This window comes from Hypanus sabinus, chromosome 8, assembly GCF_030144855.1.
Source record: "Hypanus sabinus isolate sHypSab1 chromosome 8, sHypSab1.hap1, whole genome shotgun sequence".
NCBI lineage: Eukaryota > Metazoa > Chordata > Chondrichthyes > Myliobatiformes > Dasyatidae > Hypanus > Hypanus sabinus.
In genome coordinates, this window is record NC_082713.1 from 140509342 (window position 1) to 140531459 (window position 22118).

Genomic DNA, 22118 nt, shown 5'->3' on the forward strand with positions numbered 1-22118 from the left:
CATAAGATGCCCAAAGACAAGGACAAATCATAATAGAAATGCATTTACTGAAGAAGAGAAAATTGTGTAGCAGGGGTGGCTGGGAATTCAAGGCAAAAAAACCCACAAATAATGGAAATTAATTTACCATTCAGGGATATAGAACAGTCAATTTAAACTCTTTGTGTACTGTGTTGACAGGATGGAAATGTATTCCAAAACGATGTCAATAATCTTAATGCCCCCTTCATGTTAGTGATGAAAAGTTCCTATTGCGGGGTGTCCAACATGCTCTTCTGTTTCATGTATTGCATCTTTTTTTAATATCTATATTGGACCGTGATTTCTACTGAGCTTTGATTACCATTCCAGGTAAAAAGAAAGGTCAGATAGTGCAGCAAGCAGGCAGCAAACAACAATCAGTTTTATGGACAATGGAACCAAGGCATCCTCATCCTCAGCATCACACCCCCACACTCTCCCAACTCATCCTGATGGCTGCACTCTTCTGAGCATGAGGCCTTAACCTGACACCTGTTTGATATCCTGTTGTTTGTGCAGTGTATCTGAACGAGGATAGGTACTCCAACATTTAGCCGCCAGTCAAGGTGTGTGGATAATGTGCTCTATCAATCAAAATCCATGTTCAGAGTGGAAGATAATGTTTCAAAGAGGTGAAAGTCAAGCCATGGCAACTGGCTTGCTCGATTAGAATCTGTTAAATCAATCCAGCCGAACAACAAAACGATTGTTGCAGAGCACTGGGCCAATGTAAAGGGGCTTTCTGCTTGATCAGGAGTGAGGGTAGAGTTTACTTAAATGGAGAACTCTAGTTAATTCAAAGTTTTGGGATAAAACAGAGGAAATGGAATCAGGATTAATGAGCAGAATAGAAGTGCCTCATGATTCGGTGAATTGTGAAGAGAGCAATGACGTTATTTCTTGAGGAACCCTTCTCCAAGGATCAACTTAGAAAATCATCTCTCACTGATTTACTGCAGAATGAAATATGTAATACACCTGGCTGACTGGGCAATTTTCTACTGTATCACAACTTACGGCAATGTAGAAATAAATAAAAGTGTGGAAATAGATAGCAGATCAGGCTGCAATCAAAAGAGGGAAAAACAGAATTAATATTCCAAGTCAATGGGGGCTTAATTAGAATTGATGAAGTGAGAACTGTAGTGCAGGATTTCCTGCCATTTCTGTTTCCACTTTCTACTCTTTGCCCCATTGAATATGACTCCCCAATTCCCTCTCGCCATTCTTCCACTCGCTTTACCTTCACCAAGCACCCCTCCCTTCCCCCCCACCTGTTCCATCCATTGCAGAATGCTTCCTTCAGCAAGGGTTTTGTAATAGAGGCCAGGTTAGCCTGCAGATTCCTTCAAAGCAGCTGTGGAGACTCCTCTGGGGCAAATTCACAATAAGTTTGCTTAAAGTCACGGTATAATCCGTTTCAGTAGTGAAAGGAAATTAGCATCAGCAAAATAGATACATTAAAATATTGAAGTATGTGCAAATCAAATCAAATCAAATATAAAAGACAAAAGTTGGATTAACAGTTTATTTTTGTACATAAGCATTAGGATTTTTCTTTCAAAAGAACAGACAAGTCAATCTACACTGTCATTCTTTGATGTTTCTAGGCAACCTACAGTATTATAAAACAAGGATTCAGTCACATTAATTGCCACTGTTTCACTGCAAAATTTATACAAAGTCTTACTTTTCCTGTATTACATGGACAATTTTATTTTGCAAATGTGAACATTCATTATCCATTAGGGTTGCATCATGCCTAAAAATAGTCAAATGTTTTTTTTACATAGGAACTTTGGTTGGTCTATAACTGTGTGTTATGTAGAGTAACATCTAAACCTCAGAAACCTTTATTTTCCCAACATAAAATTGAGTTAAAACATATTGCAGTGCTGATAATATAATAATTGAGAAAGTGCATTCTATTGATATATAATACTAGATTAAAAGACTTATGGAGAATTCACACTTAAACTGACTCATCCCACTGACAGGATTGAACAAGCACTGAAAAGATGAATGTTGTGCAACCGTGTTACAATCATATAAAACTAAAAAGCATATCTTTTGCTCCTGTTCAGAATTTGCACAAAATGGTATGCACATTGGTATAAATGCAGATGTAGTTTCAGTTTTTAATATCATTGAGAACAGCATGGAGTTGAAATTCATTTGTACTGGCCCTGGAGAAAGTAAAGCACAAAGTTATCACAAAAGATTAGGAGCAAATGAGTGATGTGTGATATTATCTACTTATTTCCATTAGTTCCTTCTTGCTACTGCTCATTTTTGTTTTGGTGTTTTCTAACAAGTCTCTACATAATTTGGTGCACTACTTTTTCCACCTGTATTCAGATACATTTAACCTCATTAAAATGGCTCCAACATCTGAATAAAGAGGCATACATACAAGTTCCTTTAGAGTCACAGGAGACTGCATATGTTGTATATGGAGCAACAAATAATCTGCTGGAAGATCACACCAAGTTGAGCAGTATCTGTGGAAGTTATGGACATATAGACAATTTCTTTCTCTCTCACAGATGCTCCTTAACTCGCTGAGTTCCTCCAGCAGATTGTTCATTGCACATAAGTTTCTTTTCTCTTTTTTACTTCAAAAGGAGTGTAAAATTAAGCCAGAATTTTAGGAGCAGCAGGATGTAAGTTAATTTTTGTTTTGTTTCATTTGAATTTTAAGCTGTTTTAAACATTTCTTTGTTTACATGCAGATGCCCAACTTATGAACAGCCCTACATATCCTTAAATATGTTTTTCTCTATGAACAGTGGAACTAGTTTCCTCTTTCACTCCACTTTTAATAATCGTTCTTTTTTATCAGTCTTTAGGACTTCCATTACAATACTGTGAAGGTATGATTATCAAATCAAGTCATTTTTGTTTATTTCCCAACTTATGGACAAAATTGATTTAAGGATGTCTGTAAAGATGGAATCCAATCAGTATGTGGGACAACCTGTATGTATTTTTATATTTTTAAATGCATTTTAAGGGACTGTAATCAACCAAAGCTAAAAAAACTGCAGATCTTCCATACTAAGGAAAGATGATGTTTCAGAAATTTTTATATTTCATACTTGGAAATAAAATGATGTGGTGCAGTTATATTCTGCAAAGTCTGTTTGTTTTTATAGATTTCTCCTGACTTTGCTAACTTTTTATGTTCTACTGTATGCTAACAAAACTAGGAAATTTGGGTGTAAAATTGATACACATCAGTAACTTCTTTATAATGTTCTTTCTGTCATTTCCACCTTCATTTGCCTTCAAACTATTATCACATTACAAATACTGCTGTCATTTTCAAAATATTCAGAGTGCAAAGGGCCAATGAATATTGCTCACTAGTCTATTTAACCTAAAAATACATTTGCTGAATTTTATTAGAAATTAAAACTGTTTTAGTGCAGTGCAAAAAGAACACAGACAAACAAAAATGTTGGTTGCAGACTAACAAAGGTAATTCATGTTTGGCTATCACCTATTGTTGCTTGGGTGCAGGAAAATAATATACCATTGCTCAGCTGATCACCTGTTCCAAGTATCAAGGCTTTGCATTTTTATTAGTCTCTCCTTGGCTTACTCCATAATGAAACCTAGTTATTCTAATTTTTTTATTTGAAGTATATAAAATGCACTAAGTGATTTTTTTAAAAACTTTTATTCTGAATGTAAGTCTGAGAGGAAATGTGGATCTTCCAATAGCATGCAGCTTTGCTTTAAGCATCTTTCTTACACAGGTGCTAGTATCTGTGGAGCAGAGGTGAAGTATAATATTTTTCCTGTAATATTCAATGGTTAACCAGTGTGGTGCTGCAGATTATCTTTGTGTGAACAAAGCTTCTAGAACCAATTTTCTGAAATATACATGTAAACATAAACAATGTTGCGGTGAGACAGTTGCCCTGACATATAGTAGTCCATTTCCAGCTTTAAGGTAGAAGTGAAGGGTCCAACAATTGGTTTCACCATTCGAACCACACCTGGAGGAGGAAAGAGGGACAGATTAACACAGATTAATGGCTTGTCATTTTTACTGGCAACAAGTCATAAGTTCCCCACAATACTTATCCACTACACACAGGAAAGATTGCAGTCTTGCTTAATAAACTACTTGTGATTCACCTGGATAACTACAAAGGAACAATGTGTGAGAAGATTACCACTATCCTAGACACACTTCAACAATATAAATAACATGCACAAAATACTGGAGGAACACAGTAAGTCAAGCAGCTTCTATGGTGGGAATAAAACAGGCAGTGATTTGGGCTGAGACCCATCATCATGACTGGAAAAGATGGGGGCAGAAGCTAGAATAGGAAAGTGGGGGAGGTGAAGAAGTACAAGCTGGCAGATGAAAGATGAGACCATTTCAGGAGGAAGATGGGTGGCTCGGCTCGGGATGAAGTAAAAAGCTGGGAGGAAATCTGTGGAAGACATCAAGAGCTGAAGAAGAAGGCATCTAATAGGAAAGGACAGTGGACCATGGGATAAAGGGAGGGAAGAAGGGCACCAGAGGGAGGTGATGGACAGGTAAAAAGAAGGGATAAAAGCCAGAATAGGGGATCAAAAAAGAGAGAAGAAAAGAAGGGGTGAGCAGAGTAATTATTGTAAATTAGAGGTATTGATGTTCATGCCATCAGGTTGGAGGTTACCCAGATGGAATATGAGGTGTTGCTCCTCCAGTCTGAGCTTGGGCTCATCATGGCAGTAGAGTAGGCCGTGGACACATAAGTCAGAATGGGAATGGTAAGTTGAAACAAAATTAGTGGCCAATGGGATATCCTGTCTTTTGTGATGGAAAGAGTGAAGGTGATCGGCAAAGTGGTCTCTTGATCTGTGTCGGGTGTCACCAATGTAAAGAAGGCTACACCAGGAGCACCAGATACAACAGATGTGCCTTTGCTCCTGGAAGAACTGTTTCGGGGCCCTGAATTGTGGTGAGGGGGAAGTGTAGTGGCAGGTCTTTCACTTGTTCACTTGCAGAGAGAAGTGCCTGAAGGGATATCAGTGGGGAGGGAAGAGTGGTTAAAGGAGTCACATAGTGTGGTGAACTACATTTACCTGTCTGGACACGCCCCCCCGCTGACTGCTCCTGTGGCTCCTCCCACAGACCCCGGTATAAAGGCGATTGGAGGCACAGCTCCTTCCTCAGTCTCCAGGATGTTGTGTGGTGGTTGCTTGCTGCTGACGGTGCTTTCTTCCAGCCAATAAAAGCCGACCTTAACTCACGTCTCCGAGAGTTATTGATGGTGCATCACATAGAGAGTGATAGAATCATAGAAATCTACAGCAAATTACAAGCCTTTGGCCCACAATTTCTACCAACCTTGAAACCTACTCTAGAAACTGTCTAAAATTACTTAGGGCATAGCCCTCTATTTTTCTAAGCTCCATGTACCTATCTAAGAATCTCTTAAAAGACCCTGTTGTATCTGCCTCTACCACTGTTGCTGGCAGTGCATTCCATGCACCCATCACTCTCTGTGTAAAAAACTTAGCTCTGACATCCCCCTTGTACCTACTTCCAAGCACCTTAAAACTATGCCTCCTTGTGTTAGCCATTTTAGCCCTGGGAAAAAGCCTCTGCCTTTCCACACGATCAATACATCTCATCATCTATCAGGTCACCTCTCGTCATCGGTAGCTCCAAGGAGAAAAGGCCAAGTTCACTCAACCTATTCTCATAAGGCATGCTCTCCAATCCAGGCAACATCCTTGCAAATCTCCTCTGCACTCTCTCTTTAGTATCAACAACCTTCTTGTAGTGAGGTGACCAGATTTGAACACAGTACTCCAAGTGAGGCCTAAGTAAAATCTTATATAGCTTTAACATTATCTCATGGCTCTTGAACTCAATCCCACGTTTGATGAAGGCCATCACACCCATATGCCTTCTTCACAACAATGTCAACTGTGCAGCAGCTTTGAGTGTCCTATGGACACAAACCCAAAATCTTGCTGATCCTCCACACTGTCGAGAGTCTTATATAGAAAATGTGAGGGGTGGGAGAGTGGGAAAGATGTGTTTAGTAGTGGGATTGTGCTGAAGAAGATGGAAGTTATGGAGAATGATGTGCTGGATTCTGAGGCTCATAGGGTGCTAGGCAGGAAAATGGGCAAACACTGTCCATGTTTTGATGGTAAGAGGATGGGGTGAGGGCAGGTGAATGGGAAATGGAGGAAATGCTGATGAGGGCAGCATTGACAGTGGTCGAAGAGGAAGCTTATCCTTTGAAAAAAGAGAATTGACAATATAAATTCAGTTTCATTGTTATTTCTCTGCATACTACTCTTGTAATAGACCAACATATCCATAAAACAGCACAACAAACTATGACAATTCCTGTGTCACTAAATGGGGATAATATCAACAAGAGTATTATTTTCCTGAAGTTAAAAAGTTGAAAAATTTTCTCATTGGTAAAGTGTAAATTGGGTGTACATAAAATAATCTAATTGAAAGTGGCTTATCAGGAAAAGCTTTCAATAAAAGGAGAATTTTTGATGATGAATGCTAGGTTATATTTATTGCTTATCCTTAGTTACTTTGAGAAAGCAATTGTTCTTTCAGCATGGACTTCTGCAGTTGTTGCTTTCTGATGATGAAGGTGGGTAGAACAAATCCAGGATTGTGATGCACTGGTGACAGAGAAAATGCCTAACCTGTGGCATTTTCCCATTGCACCTTGTTATTATTTTAGATTTCCAATTGTAGTGTTCTGATTCTCTATTTTATATCATTTTTTTAACCTTCTCCTTTTCTTTCTCCTCTGTTTACATTTGTGTCCTTTTTTATATCACCTACAGGCAGATCGATTGCGATAGGTTATTACTGGCCTCTCTCAGCTGGCGTCACTGTTATTTCTGTGATTCTGTTTATTCTTTCTACCCTTTTACAGGCATTTCTTTTGTTTCATCCACCCTTTCCCTTCCTTTGCAATTTAATAATTAGTTGAGTTCAAAGTTTTCTCAATTGTTGAAGGCCTAATATGAAATGTTAACTATTTCTCTCTCCACAACTACTTGCAGGCTTACAATTAATTTAATGATAACAACACCAACTATAAAGATCATCAGTAAGACCATAAGACAAGGCCATTTGGCAATCGAATCTGCTCTGTCATTCAATCATAGCTGATTTATTTCCCTTTCAACCTCATTCTCTTGTCTTCTCCCCATAACTTTTGATGCCCTTACTAATCAAGTACCTATCAACCACTGCTTTAAATATACCAAATGACTTTGGCCTCCTCAGCCTTTTGTGGCAATGAATTCCAGACTCATCATCCTTTAACTAAGAAATTTCTCCTCATCTCTGTTTGAGAGGGATTTCCTTATGTTCTGAGGCTGTGCCCTCTAAATTCCTGGCAGCGTCCTCATTCTCTATAAATACTTCCTGAGAATGTAGTCTGCTCAGATGGTAAAGTGCAGCTAGAAGTTGCGTTATGAAATCAAATGGCACATCAAATTTGTAAGCTAACATTTTACATTACCAAACCACCTTTGTTAAAAAACTTAAATAAAGATTTGAAATAGTTAACAATTCAAAACTCAAATGCAGTTTCCAGAGTTGTTCCTGCTCTCACAGGCAGTGGCAACTCAGATTTCTTTACAAAAATAAGGATTTTTCAAGCTGTCTGTTGTTTGGATAATGCAGGATCATGGACCCTCCTGTTAGGTTCTAGCAATCATATCATAAACAACTGACTAATTTCAATACATTTTTTTTGTTTCTTTTTCAATGTGGAGACGCCAGGTTTAATTTAACTGCTATTAAGTAAATTCAGCTGTTAAATAAATGGTTACAGATGACATTGCAAAGTCCACCCTATGAATTGTTGAGGACTGGCCTCCATATTGCGGTAACTCCATGAACATTCCCATCCTCAGTGATGGCAGAGTCCAGCATATAATCTCAAAAGGAATAGTTGAAGTTCATGCAGGCATATTCAGGCACATGTATTTCGTGAATTTTTCACTTTGCTTCCTGCTTGGATTCCAATTATGACAGAAATCTCATTTAGCTATCTAGATTCAACTTATGTAATATCAGAAATGCTCTAAACACAGCAAAAGCTATGGATCCCAATAACATCTAGGTGTACTGTTGAAGATTTGGACTCCAGAACAAGGTACATTTCAACTTGGCTGATGGAATCAAGGTTGGAAAGCTACAGTTAAGCTGGGTACTACTTATATACTATTGACACTCAATCCATGATTAATGATGATATTATCAGGAAAGGTTAACTGACAACAAAGTATTCCTTAAGGTTGTAAAGAAACTTGGAAGCAAAACCATTTCAGAACATGCGCTGGAAACTTTGGTGCAAATAAGATGCAGTCCTATTGAAGGGCATCACAGAACATATCGAGTGAGGAGACAAGATATCACCTCAAAGATCACAGAAAAATTATGGAGTTGAAAATGACCAGAAATACAATGAATTGTTGTTCCATTATTCAAAAAGGGAACCAGGGATAATCCTTGAAACTACAGACCAGTAAGTCTCATGTAAGATTCCGAATTTTGATTTGGAACAAGGCAGCGGGAGAGCACCTAAGGATTTCCAGCGTGAAGACAACTTGGGTTCTCAGGAGTTCTTGGGGGAAGAGAGAGGCCAGATTGCGCAGGTGCGTGACGTCAGCCAGTTGAGCGCGAACAGTTTAAAAAGAAGGCAGCCATATCCAGCGGGCAGCGGAGTGAGAGGGCTTTGGCTCCACGGGCTTCGGCAGTAATGGGACGAGGTGAGGCAGTTGTTGATTACAAAAGGAGGTGGTATGTGTGTGAGGCCAGTTTTCTGTGGTCGGCATCAGATGTGGGAGGTCCTGGAGATTCCCGGCATCCCGGATGGCCACATCTGCATCCGGTGCATTGAGATGCAACACCTAAGGGACCATGTTAGGGAACTGGAGCTGCAGCTCGATGACCTTCGTCTGGTCAGGGAGAGTGAGGAGGTGACAGAGAGGAGTTACAGGCAAGTGGTCACTCCGGGGCCACGGGGGACAGAGAAATGGGTCACAGTCAGGAGAGGGCAAGGGAAGAGTCAGGTACTAGAGAGTACCCTTGTGGCTGTACCCCTTGACAATAAGTACTTCTGTTTGAGTACTGTTGGGGGGGACAGCCTACCTGGGGGAAGTGCCAGTGGCCCTTCCTCTGGCACAGAGTCTGGCCTGTGGCTCAGAAGGGTAGGGAAAGAAAGAGGAAGGCAGTAGTGATAGGGGACTCTATAGTCAGGGGGTCAGACAGGTGATTCTGTGGACGCAGGAAGGAAACTCAGATAGTAGTTTGCCCCCCAGATGCCAGGGTATGGGATGTTTTTGATCGCGTCCAAGATAGCCTGCGGTGGGAGGGAGAACAGCCAGAGGTTGTGGTACATATTGGTACCAATGACATAGGTAGGAAAAGGGAAGAGGTCCTGAAAGAAGACTACAGGGAGTCAGTAAGGAAGTTGAAAAGCAGGACCTCAAAGGTAGTAATCTCGGGATTACTGCCTGTACCACGCGACAGTGAGAATAGGAATAGAATGAGCTAGAGGATAAATGTGTGGTTGAGGGATTGGTGCAGGGGGCAGGGATTCAGATTTCTGGATCATTGGGACCTCTTTTGGGGCGGGTGTGACCGGTACAAGAAGGACGGGTTGCACTTGAATCCTAAGGGGACCAATATCCTGGCGGGCAGGTTTGATAGAGCTGTTGGGGAGGGTTTAAACTAGTTTGGTGGGGGGGGGGGTAGTGGGAATCAGAATGTAGGTGCAGGGATTAAGGTAGAAGGATAAGGGCATGATGTTAAGAGTTCTGAGTTGATGAGGAAGGATAGGCAGGGGACAGAACATTATTGTAGCCAGTTAAAGGGGTTGAAATGTGTCTATTTCAATGCTAGGAGTATTAGGAACAAGGAGGATAAACTTAGAGCATGGATTAGTATGTGCAACTACGATGTTGTGGCCGTTACTGAAACTTGGTTGGAGGAAGGGCAGGATTGGATGATGCGGGTCCCGGGGTTCAGGTGTTTTAAAAGGAATAGGATGGGAGGTGGAAAAGTGGGGGAGTGACATTGCTGGTCAGGGATAGTATCACGACTATAGAAAAGGAGGACGCTGCCAAAGGGGTGTTCACGGAGTCAGTCTGAGTGGAAGTCAGAAATAGGAAGGGATCAATCACTGTGCTAGGAGTAGTCTATAGGCCCCCAAATAGCCCTCAGGACACCGAGGAGCAGATAAGTAGGCAGATTTTAGAATGGTGCACAAAATACAGGGTAGTAGTTATGGGTGATTTCAACTTCCCTCATATTGACTGGCACCTCCTGAGTGCAAGGGGGATAGATGGGGCTGAATTTGTCATGTGTGTTCAAGAAGGATTCCTGACAGAGTATGTGGACCAGCCGACGAAAGGAGAGGCTATACTGGATCTAATTCTGGGTAATGAACCTGGTCAGGTGACAGACCTCTTGGTGGGGGAGCATTTTGGTGAGAGTGACCACAACTCCCTTAGCTTCAGCATAACTATGGAAAGAGATAAAATCAGACAAAATGGTAAAGTGCTTAACTGGGGAAGGGCTAACTTTGAAGGGATGAGGCAGGAACTAGCGAGAGTAAATTGGAAACAGATGTTCAAAGGGGAAAGCACAGAAGTAATGTGGGAGAAGTTTAGGGACCACTTGAGCTGGGTTCAGGATAGGTTTGTGAAGGGTAGGTTGTGCCTCACGAGCCTGATTGAGTTTTTTAAAGAGGGAGCAAAAGAAATTGATGAGGGTAGGGCAGTGGATGTGGTCTACATTGACTTTAGCAAGACATTTGGCAAGGTTCCTCACAAGAGACACATCCAGAATGTCATGAGGCATAGGATAAGTGGAACCTTGGCTGTTTGGATAAAAAATTGGCTTAAAGGAAGAAAGCAGAGGGTAGTTGTGGAAGGAAAGTATTCTGCCTGGAGGTTGATGACAAGTGGAGTGCCACAGGGATCTGTCCTGGGACCCCTGCTATTTGTGATTTTTATAAGTGACCTGGATGTAGAGGCGGAAGGATGGGTGAGTAAGTTTACAGATGACATGAAGATTGGAGGAGTTGTGGATGGAGCTGCAGGTTGTTGAAGGTTACAAGAAGATATAGACAGGCTGCAGAGTTGGGCAGAAAAATGGCAGATGGAGTTCAATCCAGATAAGTGTGAAATTATGCATTTTAGAAGGACATGCCAGAAGACTGAGTACAGGATTAATGGTCAGTTACTTAAGAGTGTGGATGAATAAAGGGACCTTGGGGTTCAAATCCATACATCCCTCAAGGTTGCTGCGCAGGTTGATAGGATAGTTAAGAAGGCCTATGGGATGCTAGGCTTCATTAACGGGGGACTGAGTTCAAGAGTAGAGAGGTCATGTTGCAACTCTACAAATCTCTGGTGAGACCGCACTTAAAGAGTATTGTGTTCAATTCCGGTCACCTCATTATAGGAAGGATGTAGAAGCTATGAAGAGGGTGCAGAGGAGATTTACCAGGATGTTGCCTGGTTTGGAGAACAAATCATATGAAGCTTGGTTAGCAGAGCTGGGACTTAATTCTCTTTGGAGCATAGAAGAATGAGAGGGGACTTGATAGAGGTCTACAAGATTATAAGAGGCATAGATAGGGTGAATAGTCAGTACCTGTTTCCCAGGGCACCAATAACAAACACCAGAGGACATATGTACGAAATTAAGGGAGGGAAGTTTAGGGGAGACATCAGGGGTAAGTTTTTTACACAGAGGATTGTGAGTGCCTGGACTGACTTGCCAGGGATGGTGGTGGAGGCTAAAACATTAGGGGTATTTAAGAGCCTCTTGGACATGCACAAGAAAAATAGAGGGTTATGGGGTAGTGTGGGTTTAGTACTTTTTTTTTAAGGATTATATGGGTTGGCACAACATGGAGGGCTGAAGGGTCTGTACTGTGCTGTAGTGTTCTATGGTAAGAGAGAATTCTTTGGGATAGGATTTATGGGCATTTGGAAAACCATGACCTAAATAGGCAGAGCCAGCATGGCCCTGTGCAGAGCAAGTCTTGTTTTACTGACTTGATTGAAATTTTGACAAGATGAAGAAGGTGATTGATGAAGGTGGAGCTGTGATGTGATCTACATGGATGTTATTAAGGCATTTGACAAGGTCCCTCATGGGAGGCTTATTCGTAAGATTAAGATGCACTAGATCAATGATGAATTGGCTGTTAGGATTCAGAACAGGTTTGCCCATAGAAGACAGGGTGGTGGTTGACAGGACTTATTCTAGTTGGAGCACTGTGTCAGTGCTGTTCTGCAGGGATCTGTACTGGGATCACTGTTGTCTGTGATGTATATAAATGAACTAGGTGAAAATGTACATAGATTGGTGGGCTAGTAAGTTTGGAGATGATACGTAGATTAGTGGTGCTGTGGATAGCATTGATGACTGGCATAGAATACAGTGAGTTATAGATCAGTTGCAGATATGGGTGTGGAGAAATAGCAGATGGAGCTTAACCCAGCCACATATAAAGTGGTAGATCAAATGTGAAGAGACAGAACACTGTTAAAGGCAAAACCCTCAATGAGCAGAGAAATCATGGAGTCAAATGTTACAAATAGAATCATGTATAACATGAAATGCTGGGATTTCTAAATCGAGTAGCAGAACCTCTGTGGAAATTCACCCTCATACAACCTTGACAGAATTCCTAGAGATTGATTGGCCACTGTAGGCAGTTCTGAACAAAAAAAAGATATTGCTACAATAGATAAATTCCATCCATTTAACAGAATAGCAACTTGGACAAGATACTGTAAAGTATTATACAAATGCCAGGGTTAATTAATTACCAGGGTTATTTCATATTTCTTTATGACAGAGCAGGAGGCCATTCGGTCCATCAAGTTAATACTGGTTTTGGAGAAATTCCACTCAATCCCATTTCTCCATCCATTTTTCTCGAATCTATTATCTCTCACATACTCATTAACACTTCCCCTGATTCTCCCACCAACTTTCTACATTAGGAACAATTTACAGTAGCCAACTAACATAACAACCAGCATGTGTTTGGGATGTAGGAGAAGCCAGATGATCATGGCGAGAATGTGCAAACTCCACACAGGGGGCACCTGAGATCAGGATCAAACAGTGATTGCTGAAGCTGTGAGACAGCTGCACAGCCGCAGAACCAGTGTGAGAAGGGAAATATTACATAAGCTAACAGGCTATATAAATGGATGTAAAGTAAGAGGGTAATGTCAAGATAATTAATGACATAAAAGCTGTAAATTACTTTATGAAGAAACAGAAACTGGCAGAACGAGTAGCTAATGAAGGTGTAATTTGTTATGATTATGTGTGAGGTAATGTATTATGCAGGATTTGTGAAATAGGAGCATGTATTAATAAAATGAGGATTAAATTTTCAGATTATAATTCTGTTAATATGTAAACAGGTGTTGTAATTAAGGTGTTCAATTATCCTTGCATATTATCAGATGTGCTGCAGGTAAATTATAATTCCATATTTTATTAGGGCTTCCTGTGATATTTATCTTTATTTTCTAAATGATAAGTTGAGTGAAATTATAAAGAAAACTAAATATTAATTCAGATATGATGATAATAATGAATTCCTTTTTATCCCTATTTACAGTAAGTGCTTTAATTTAAGTTAAAAGGCAGCTCCAACTTTATGTAACAACTAGAAATGGGGAAATCTATGGGAAAACATATTGTGGAAATAGCTGCAGTATTCGTGCATTCCTCAGCATGTGATAGGTTGTAGATTAAAGTCAATAACATATACTGAGAGAGTGGGTACTTCAAAGGGTGTGCCCTCCAGCCTGAGACAGTATCCACTATTGTCCATTCACCTGTGCTGTAATTCTAAACTATTACAAAATTCAACTTTTTTTTTCAAAAAAGCAACTTAAGTACTTTTCTGCAGTGTTCATTTAGGATGGCTACAAAATGATGATGGCCCCAAGGAAGACATTACAGATGTTTCATTGTTAGCGTCTTTGGAGTTGAATTTTCATGATGCTTCTCCAAGTGTCTCTAACGGATTCAGTACAGTTCTTTGAGAAATGATACTGATAAAGGAAATAACGTGATTTCGTGTACATGAATTTTCTAAGGACACTTGGTGAGATTTCACATGGGTGCTTGTGATAATTTTGAATATCAGGGGTATTGTAGAATGGGTTATATGGAACTTGCCCCTTGGTCTCATTTTCATTTCCACTGACTATAATAAGCAATTTTACATTTTTGAGCAAACCCAAACCTATACCCATTGTCAGAATGGCAGTTGGGACTATGAATCAGGAGCTTGCTAAAGGATGCAATAGCTGTTAATCAATATTGTTGAAGCTGGAGGGGTATCAATAACTTGGTTAAAAAGCTTTAATGTGTGCAAGTGGGTATGGTGCAATCTTTTGATCATGGGTTCCACATGGAAATTTTCAGACTGGTTTAAATCCAAGGCCTAGGGCCCTATTAAAAAGGAACAGATTATGTTCCACAAAGGAACAAGGTGAGAGGAGCCTGGTGGGACTTAGATCAGCAAAGACATTAAGAGGCCAATGAAAAGAGTTCATCAGGAATGCTGAGGTCCTGTAGAGGTGTGTTGGATTCTTTATTGGTGATCAGAACCAGAGAGTGAATGGTGAAAGTCTTATCAATGCCTGGAACCAGAAGGAGAGGGAATGTGGTGGGTGATCTTCACCAATAACTTGTGTAACACTAGGCTATATAAATCATAAACCAAACATCTATTCAGTAAGCACAGAGAAGTTAATGTTCATTCTTCAAATTACAAAGATGGACATTGTGGGCACATCCCTCCCCACCACTAGTAGAGGGCAATGTCTATCAACAAAAACCCCACCATCCAGGTCATGCCATCTTTATGCAGTAGCTATTGGGCAGGAGGTACAGAAGCCCGAAGTGCCACCATGCCAAGTTCAAGGACAACTATTTCTCTTCAATCATTCAGTTCTTTAACCAACCAGCAAAACCTCAATCACTACACCAGGATTAATTTGTAAAATATTTAGTTTTGTTTTGTTCTAATTGTATTCTTTCTTATAAAATTCTTTTATGTGTATTTAAGTTATGCCTGTGATGCTGCAGCAAGTGGATTTTTCATTGCATCTGTGCATACGTGTACTTTTTCCACATAGCAATAAACATAACTTTGACTTTGATGTCATGACATAGGATGTGGAAAATATTTACCAAGCTGATATCCAAATGAAAGATCATTATTGTTATGAAAGTAGATCAGAAGTGGAAAAAGTGAGCCGTTTCAAGTTTCTGGATGTCAAGATCTCTGAGGACCTAACCTGCTCCCAGCATATTGATGCATCTATAAAGAAGGCAAAACTGTGAACATACTTCATTAGGAGTTTGAAGAGATTTGGTTTGTCAACAAATACACTCAAAGACTTCTATAGATGTACCGTAGAGAGCATTCTGACAGGCTGCATCACTGTTTGGTATTGCGGGGGTGGGGGGGGGGGGGTCTATTGCACAGGACCAAAAGAAGCTGCAGAGTCAGTTCCATCTTGGGTACTAGCCTACAAAGTACCCAGGACATCTTCAAGGAGCAGTGTCTCAGAAAGGCAGTGTCCATTATTAAGGACCCCCAGCACCCAAGGCATGCCCTTTTCTCACTGTTACCATCAGGTAAGAGGTATAGAAGCCTGAAGGCACACACTCAGCGATTCAGGAACAGCTTCTTCCCCTCTGCCATCTGATTCCTAAATGGACATTGAACACTTGGACACTACCTCACTTTTTTAAGATGTATTATTTCTGTTTTTGCATGTTTTTTAATCTATTCAGTATGCATATACTATAATTTATTTATTTATTTGTTTATACTTATTTTTCCTTCTACATTATGTATTGCATTAAACTGCTGCTGCTAAGTTAACAAATTTCATGACACATTCCAGTGATGGTAAACCTGATTCTAATTCTGATAGATGCAGTGGAATTCTGTTCACCAATAATAAGATTTGCAATAAAATCTAATAGAAGCATTCAAGATTCTGAGATGCTCTGATAAAGCCACTCAAAAAAAAGCTACTTCCACTGATCAATCAGCTTGTAACCAGAGGATATCAGTGCAAGATTATCAGCAAAATGATGTAGACAGAGGAAATTTTATTTGCCCTTGAATAAATATTCGTCTAGATGTGAAATCTAGTCAACAAAGAAATACTTTTTAAAGGAAAGAGTAAAAATCTGTCAGAACATTTAAAAAAATAATTTTATATGGAATTATGTAACGTTTGAACATGACCAAACCAAAAGCATAAGACAACATGGTGTATTAAGGAATAAAAACACAAAATGCTGGCAGAACTCAGCAAGCCAGACAGCATCTATGGGAGGAGGTAGTGGCAAGGTTTCGGGCCGAAACCCTTCATCAGGAGACTGACAGCATTCTGAGTTCTGCCAGCATTTTGTGTTTTTATTTATTTCCAGCATCTGCAGATTCACTGGTATTGCATGGCGTAGTAAGGAAGTTGAATTTAGATCACTAATGAAATGGCAGCGCCACCTGCTGTTGCAATGTGATAAATAACCCAGCACAAGAGCTGGGAACATTTCTCAAAAGGTCCTATTCCAACTATATGTATGTTGTTAACTAATCAAAACACATTTACTGATTGCTATTTAAAGTCTCATTAAGTGTGGCTATCTGCGGGATATCCAAATAACAAGTGCCAGTTATGCTGTGCTATTGAATATAAAGTCATATTTTCAGCTTCTTCCCTTAGCTGAGGCATGTGATACAGAAAGTATAATTCAGACATTATAATCCAATTTTGATATACATGCAAAGTGCATTTTCTTTCCAGTATTCAATATTGAGCTGTGGAAATTTCAGAGTTCCATCCTGCTGAAACTATGCCCATTTTGTACTGTGTCAAATAACTAAGTGGTAGCTAATTTGAAGAGCACATAAAATTGAATCTGCAATTCTTCAGCCATTGGTTCATTAGAGTCATAAGACATACAGCACAGAAACAGGCCTACCAAGTCCATACCAACCTTTTCACTCATCTATATTAATCTCTTTTGCATACATTGGATCCATATTGCTCCATGCTTTGCCTATTCAAGTGCTTGGCTAAATGTTTCTTAAGCGTCTCTTAAATGTCTTAAAATCCACCACCTCCTTTGGCAGCACATTTTAGATATCAACCACACACTCTGTTAAAATATAACTTCTGCCTCAGATTCTCTTTTAAACTCCTTGGCACCTCAAACATATGTCCTCTTAGTTTTAAGTACCTTTACCTTGTGAAAAAGATTCTGACTACCCTCTCTATGCCTGCTATAACTTTATATTCATCTGTCAGGTCACCACTCAGCCTCCTTTGCTCCAGGAAAAACAAGCCCAGCCTGTCCAATCTCTCCCTATAATGAAGACCTCCAGTCAGGTAAATCTCCACTGCACTCTCTCCATGCTGCAGAATTGCTACTAATACGCACATGAATGTTTTATGCCTATTTTAATAAAGACTAAAGAATAAGATTACTTACTAAGAAGCAGAAAATTTCCAGCATGATCAAAGGTAGAATGTATCATTGGACTTTGCTTATGGCCAGGTTGTTTCGACAGAGAATAGGCATCCAGTAGTCAGATTGATTGGAACCTTGGTAAGTAGCAAAGCTAGGACTTGCAAACAAGCCCTGAGGAACTAGTAACAAGGCTGACTGTTGCAGTGATAAGAAACAAGGCCTGGGGGACTGATAAGATTTTGTCTATGTTAGAACCAAAAAACATCCAAATATGGTATTATGTCACTGCAGACAAGCATCAGCTTATTCTGCAAAAATTTTAGGAGAACCACTTAAGGCATTAGAATAACTCTTCTATGTGAGAAAAACTGTATTCTCTCAAAAAAAGATCAATCCCACCATACTCAGCTGAACTCATTAGAAGGATTTTACAAGAAATCCTACTTCACCTTTGGTAAAACTATTGCCTTTGTTTCTCAAGTAAAGTTGCAATGAAAGCTACATTATCTAACTTGATTTTTTATATAATATGTAATATCCATCACAGTCTCATTATAATTCCTCATTTGCACAGTGCACTGAACTGTAAATATCTTTGCAGCAACAGAATGGGGTTTTAAAAAATATTTAATGCCAGGATTCTTCTGGTATATGCCAGAATTTCAGGACTGAACCTCTGGCATTTACTGGTCTTAGTGTTGTTAAGTTTTGAATCCTTTACAAATGCACAAATCCTGATATTGTTGGCTGGGCTCTGCTGACGTGTTCCCAGCTGACAGACAGACAGACATACTTTATTGATCCCGAGGGAAACTGGGTTTCGTTACAGTCACAACAACCAAGAATAGTGTAGAAATATAGCAATATAGAAATATAAAACCATAAATAATTAAATAATAATAAGTTAATAATGCCAAATGGAAATAAGTCCAGGACCAGTCTATTGGCTCAAGGTGTCTGACACTCCAAGGGAGGAGTTGTAAAGTTTGATGGCCACAGGCAGGAATGACTTCCTATGACGCTCAGTGTTGCATCTCGGTGAAATGAGTCTCTGGCTGAATGTACTCCTGTGCCTAAACAGTACATTATGGAGTGGATGGGAGACATTGTCCAAGATGGCATGCAACTTGGACAGCATCCTCTTTTCAGACATTACCGTCAGAGAGTCCAGTTCCACCCCAACAACATCACTAGCCTTACGAATGAGTTTGTTGAATCTGTTGGTGTCTGCTACCCTCAGCCTGCTGCCCCAGAACACAACAGCAAACATGATAGCACGGGCCACCACAGCTGTGTGCTGTTACTGGACTCTCTGTAAACATTGCCATTGAAGCAAGAGCTTTCTTATATTCCCAAGCTTGAAAGCATGGTAATCTACTCCCAGGTCAGACCATCACCAGAATGATGACCATATGGTTACTAGAAAAGATGTGAGAGGATTTTTTAGATCATGTTTTTTAATGTTTTTCTTTAATTGTTAGAAGGATTTTGAAGTATTTTTGGCTAACTTGTTATTTGAAAAAAAATTTAAAAGTATAAAATCCTTTACTGGATTATTTCATTTTCAGTCATTTCTGTCACTCGATTTACAATGTCCACCACAGATTTACCATGAAAAATCATATGAACCTCAATGGAAATTCTAGACAGTAATGTCCTATTTGCAGCTCGAACAGCCTTTGACTTAGAAAACATTCAGAAACATCCTATCAGCATACAATGCACTAATATACTCAGTGTTTTGAAATTTGAATAAATAATTATTTCCAGCATAATTAATCTCTGATGTGCAATCAAAATGTGGAGTTTCCATAGTCTAATATTTGATAAAAATGTTGAATAAAATAAATGTTTCAGCTGATGACCTTAAACCACAACTTCTAAACATCCCACCATGAATCAGAATGAAGTTACCACATGTCTGGCACTTTAATGCTGCACAAAGTACTTCATATTTTGATCCCAACACCACTCTCTTTCACCTCTCATTCTATGTCTAGACCCCTACACCCTATTTATCTCTAACTTCTGTTGAAGGTTCCTGTCTGAGTCTCAAGCTCCACAGACACTTATAGAAGAAGGCCAATTAAGAAGGCAGTGAGCAAGATTAGAGAAGAAACAGGGGATCTTACTGAGCAGGATGGATTAAAATTCTCTCTGTTTGTGTAATGTATTTGATATTGGCTGTTTACTGATGACTGTGACTTCAAGGCTGTTACCCTCATTAACCATAAACACCAGGTGATTACAGATTTCTGAATTACAGCAATTATCCATGGAGGTTTGCAGAATGAATTTGGAGAAACCCTTGGAATAAAAAAACAATGCTGAGATGAATCCCTGCCTTCTTAGTCTGTTCTGTTCCTCCGAGTTATACTGAGAATCTAGATACTACAATGTGTGACAGTGCACAGGTTGCTGACAATACAAACATAAAATTTAAACAAAAAAAATTAGAACTCAACTTACCAATAGTAATACCAGTTTCATATCGTTTAATAATGTCAAAGGAGTTACGTATGTTTCCTTCAGTGATGCGGAACATAATCTCTAACTGGACGTTGGAGTAAACTGGAGCTGATGCTCGGAGAAATATGATCTCTGTGAAGAGGAAGCACCAATGTCAATGATCCTGCAAATATTAGCACTAATTAGACATTGTCACAGCTTCTCTACTTGTATGACTATTAAAATAAAAATGCACAAATCCTGTGGGAATAATAAATACCCCAAATGGCAGTATTTGGGGCATTTGCATTGCATCATCAACCACTGGGAGAAAACTCAACCAAAAATTATTGTGATCTAAATTTATGGGTCTGAAAACTCAAGTGATGCCCAATGCTTTGATAAAATAAGTTTTAACATATTTTTATATATTGACAATTCCTTTGTTAGGGACTGCTTCTTCTTATTCTGTATATCAATGATTTCGGATTTCCCCCTCCCCCTCCTACTTTCAAATCTCTTACTATCTTTTCTTTCAGCTGGTCTTGACAAAGGATCTCAGCCCGAAACGTCGACTGTGCTTCTTCCTATAGATGCTGCCTGGCCTGCTGTGTTCCACCAGCATTTTGTGTGTGTGTTGCTTGAATTTCCAGCATCTGCAGATTTCCTTGTGTTAGATGATGGAATAGATGGCTTTGTTGCCAAGTTTGTAGATAACACAAAGATTGGTGAGGGACAGGTGGTATTGAGGTAACGAGTAGGCTGCAGAAGAAAGTGGCAAATGAAATACAATGTTGGAAAATGCATGGTCATGCATTTTGGTAGAAGAAATAAATGCGCAGACTATTTTCTAAACAGGGAGAAAATCCAAAAATCTGAGATGTAAAGGAACTTTGGAGTCCTTGTGCAGAACACCCTAAAAGTTAACTTGACGGTTGAGTCGATGGTGAGGAAGGCAAATGCAATGTTAAAGTTCATTTCAAGATGTCAAGGATATAAGAGCAGGGATGCTGAGGCTTTATAAGGCACTGGTAAGGCATCACCTTGATTATTATGAACAGATTTGGGCTCTTTACTTAAGTAAAGATGTGCTGGTAATGGACAGGGTTCACAGGAGGTTCACAAAACTGATTTTGGGAAGAAAAGGATTATTACATGAGGAGCTTATGAGGGCTCTGGGCCTGTACTCACTGGAATTTAGAAGGAGGAGTGGGGAATCTCTTTGACACCTTTCAGATGTTGAAAGGCCTAGACAGAGTAGATGTGGTAAGGATGCATCCCATACAGAGGAGTCTAGGACAAGAGGGCACGGCCTCAGGATATAGGGGCATCCATTTAAACACACATGTGGAGAATCCCTTTAGCCAGAGGGTGGTAAATTTGTGAAATTTATTACCACAGGCAGCTATGGAGACCAGGTCGTTGGGTGTATTTAAGGTGGATATTGATAGGTTCTAGATTGGCCATGGCATCAAAGGTTTCGGGGAGAAGGTCAGGCAGTGGGGCTGAGGATCAGCCATGATCGAATGGTAGAGCAGATTCGATGGGCCAAATGGCTAATTCTGCTCCTATGTCTTATAGTCTTATGGAAACTTAATTGTTTTATTCTGGATAAATGCTTTCAAGACTTACACTATATAATAGAGTACAGTTTAGAGTTGGCATGTCTGCAAGAAGGTTTTGTCAAGCTCAAGGTTACAGCCACTGTAAATACGCAAGCTCTTTGCTACACTGTAGTTGGTTGTGTCCTTGCAGCAGATGGCAGAAGCTAGTAACTTTCCCTGCTCTGATCCAGACCCAAAAATGTTAGGAAACCACAGTGAAAATTACTGTGGATTTACCAAGTTACACAGAATTAGTCAGTCAGATCACGTTGGGCTTGCCTGTGAAATATCATCACTCTTGAAGTTCTCCTTCCATGCAGTACTGTTAGAAGCATGACCTTACATAACTGGTAGATTGCTGGACAAATTAACAATTGAATTAATGTACACATGTCATTGTATGATTCAGCCACCATTGTGAGCCATGCTTCCACCAATCCTGTGAGGTTTGTTACTTCATTCTGCAGATGCCAGAACACGAGTGAAATTAGGAG

The 22118-nt window shown here is 39.8% G+C and overlaps 1 protein-coding gene across 1 annotated transcript in view; it reads right to left on the reverse strand.

Annotated features, from left to right (window-relative positions):
* Positions 1-1535: 1535 nt before the first annotated feature.
* Positions 1536-22118, reverse strand: part of fbln1 (fibulin 1) — a 111953-nt gene continuing 91370 nt past the window's right edge. The window contains exons 17-18 of the mRNA XM_059978016.1: positions 20042-20173; positions 1536-4025 (exon numbers count right to left, since the gene is read on the reverse strand). Of these exons, the coding sequence (XP_059833999.1) occupies positions 3886-4025; positions 20042-20173 (272 nt within the window). The 3' untranslated portion in view covers positions 1536-3885. The remainder of the gene's footprint in view (positions 4026-20041; positions 20174-22118) is intronic.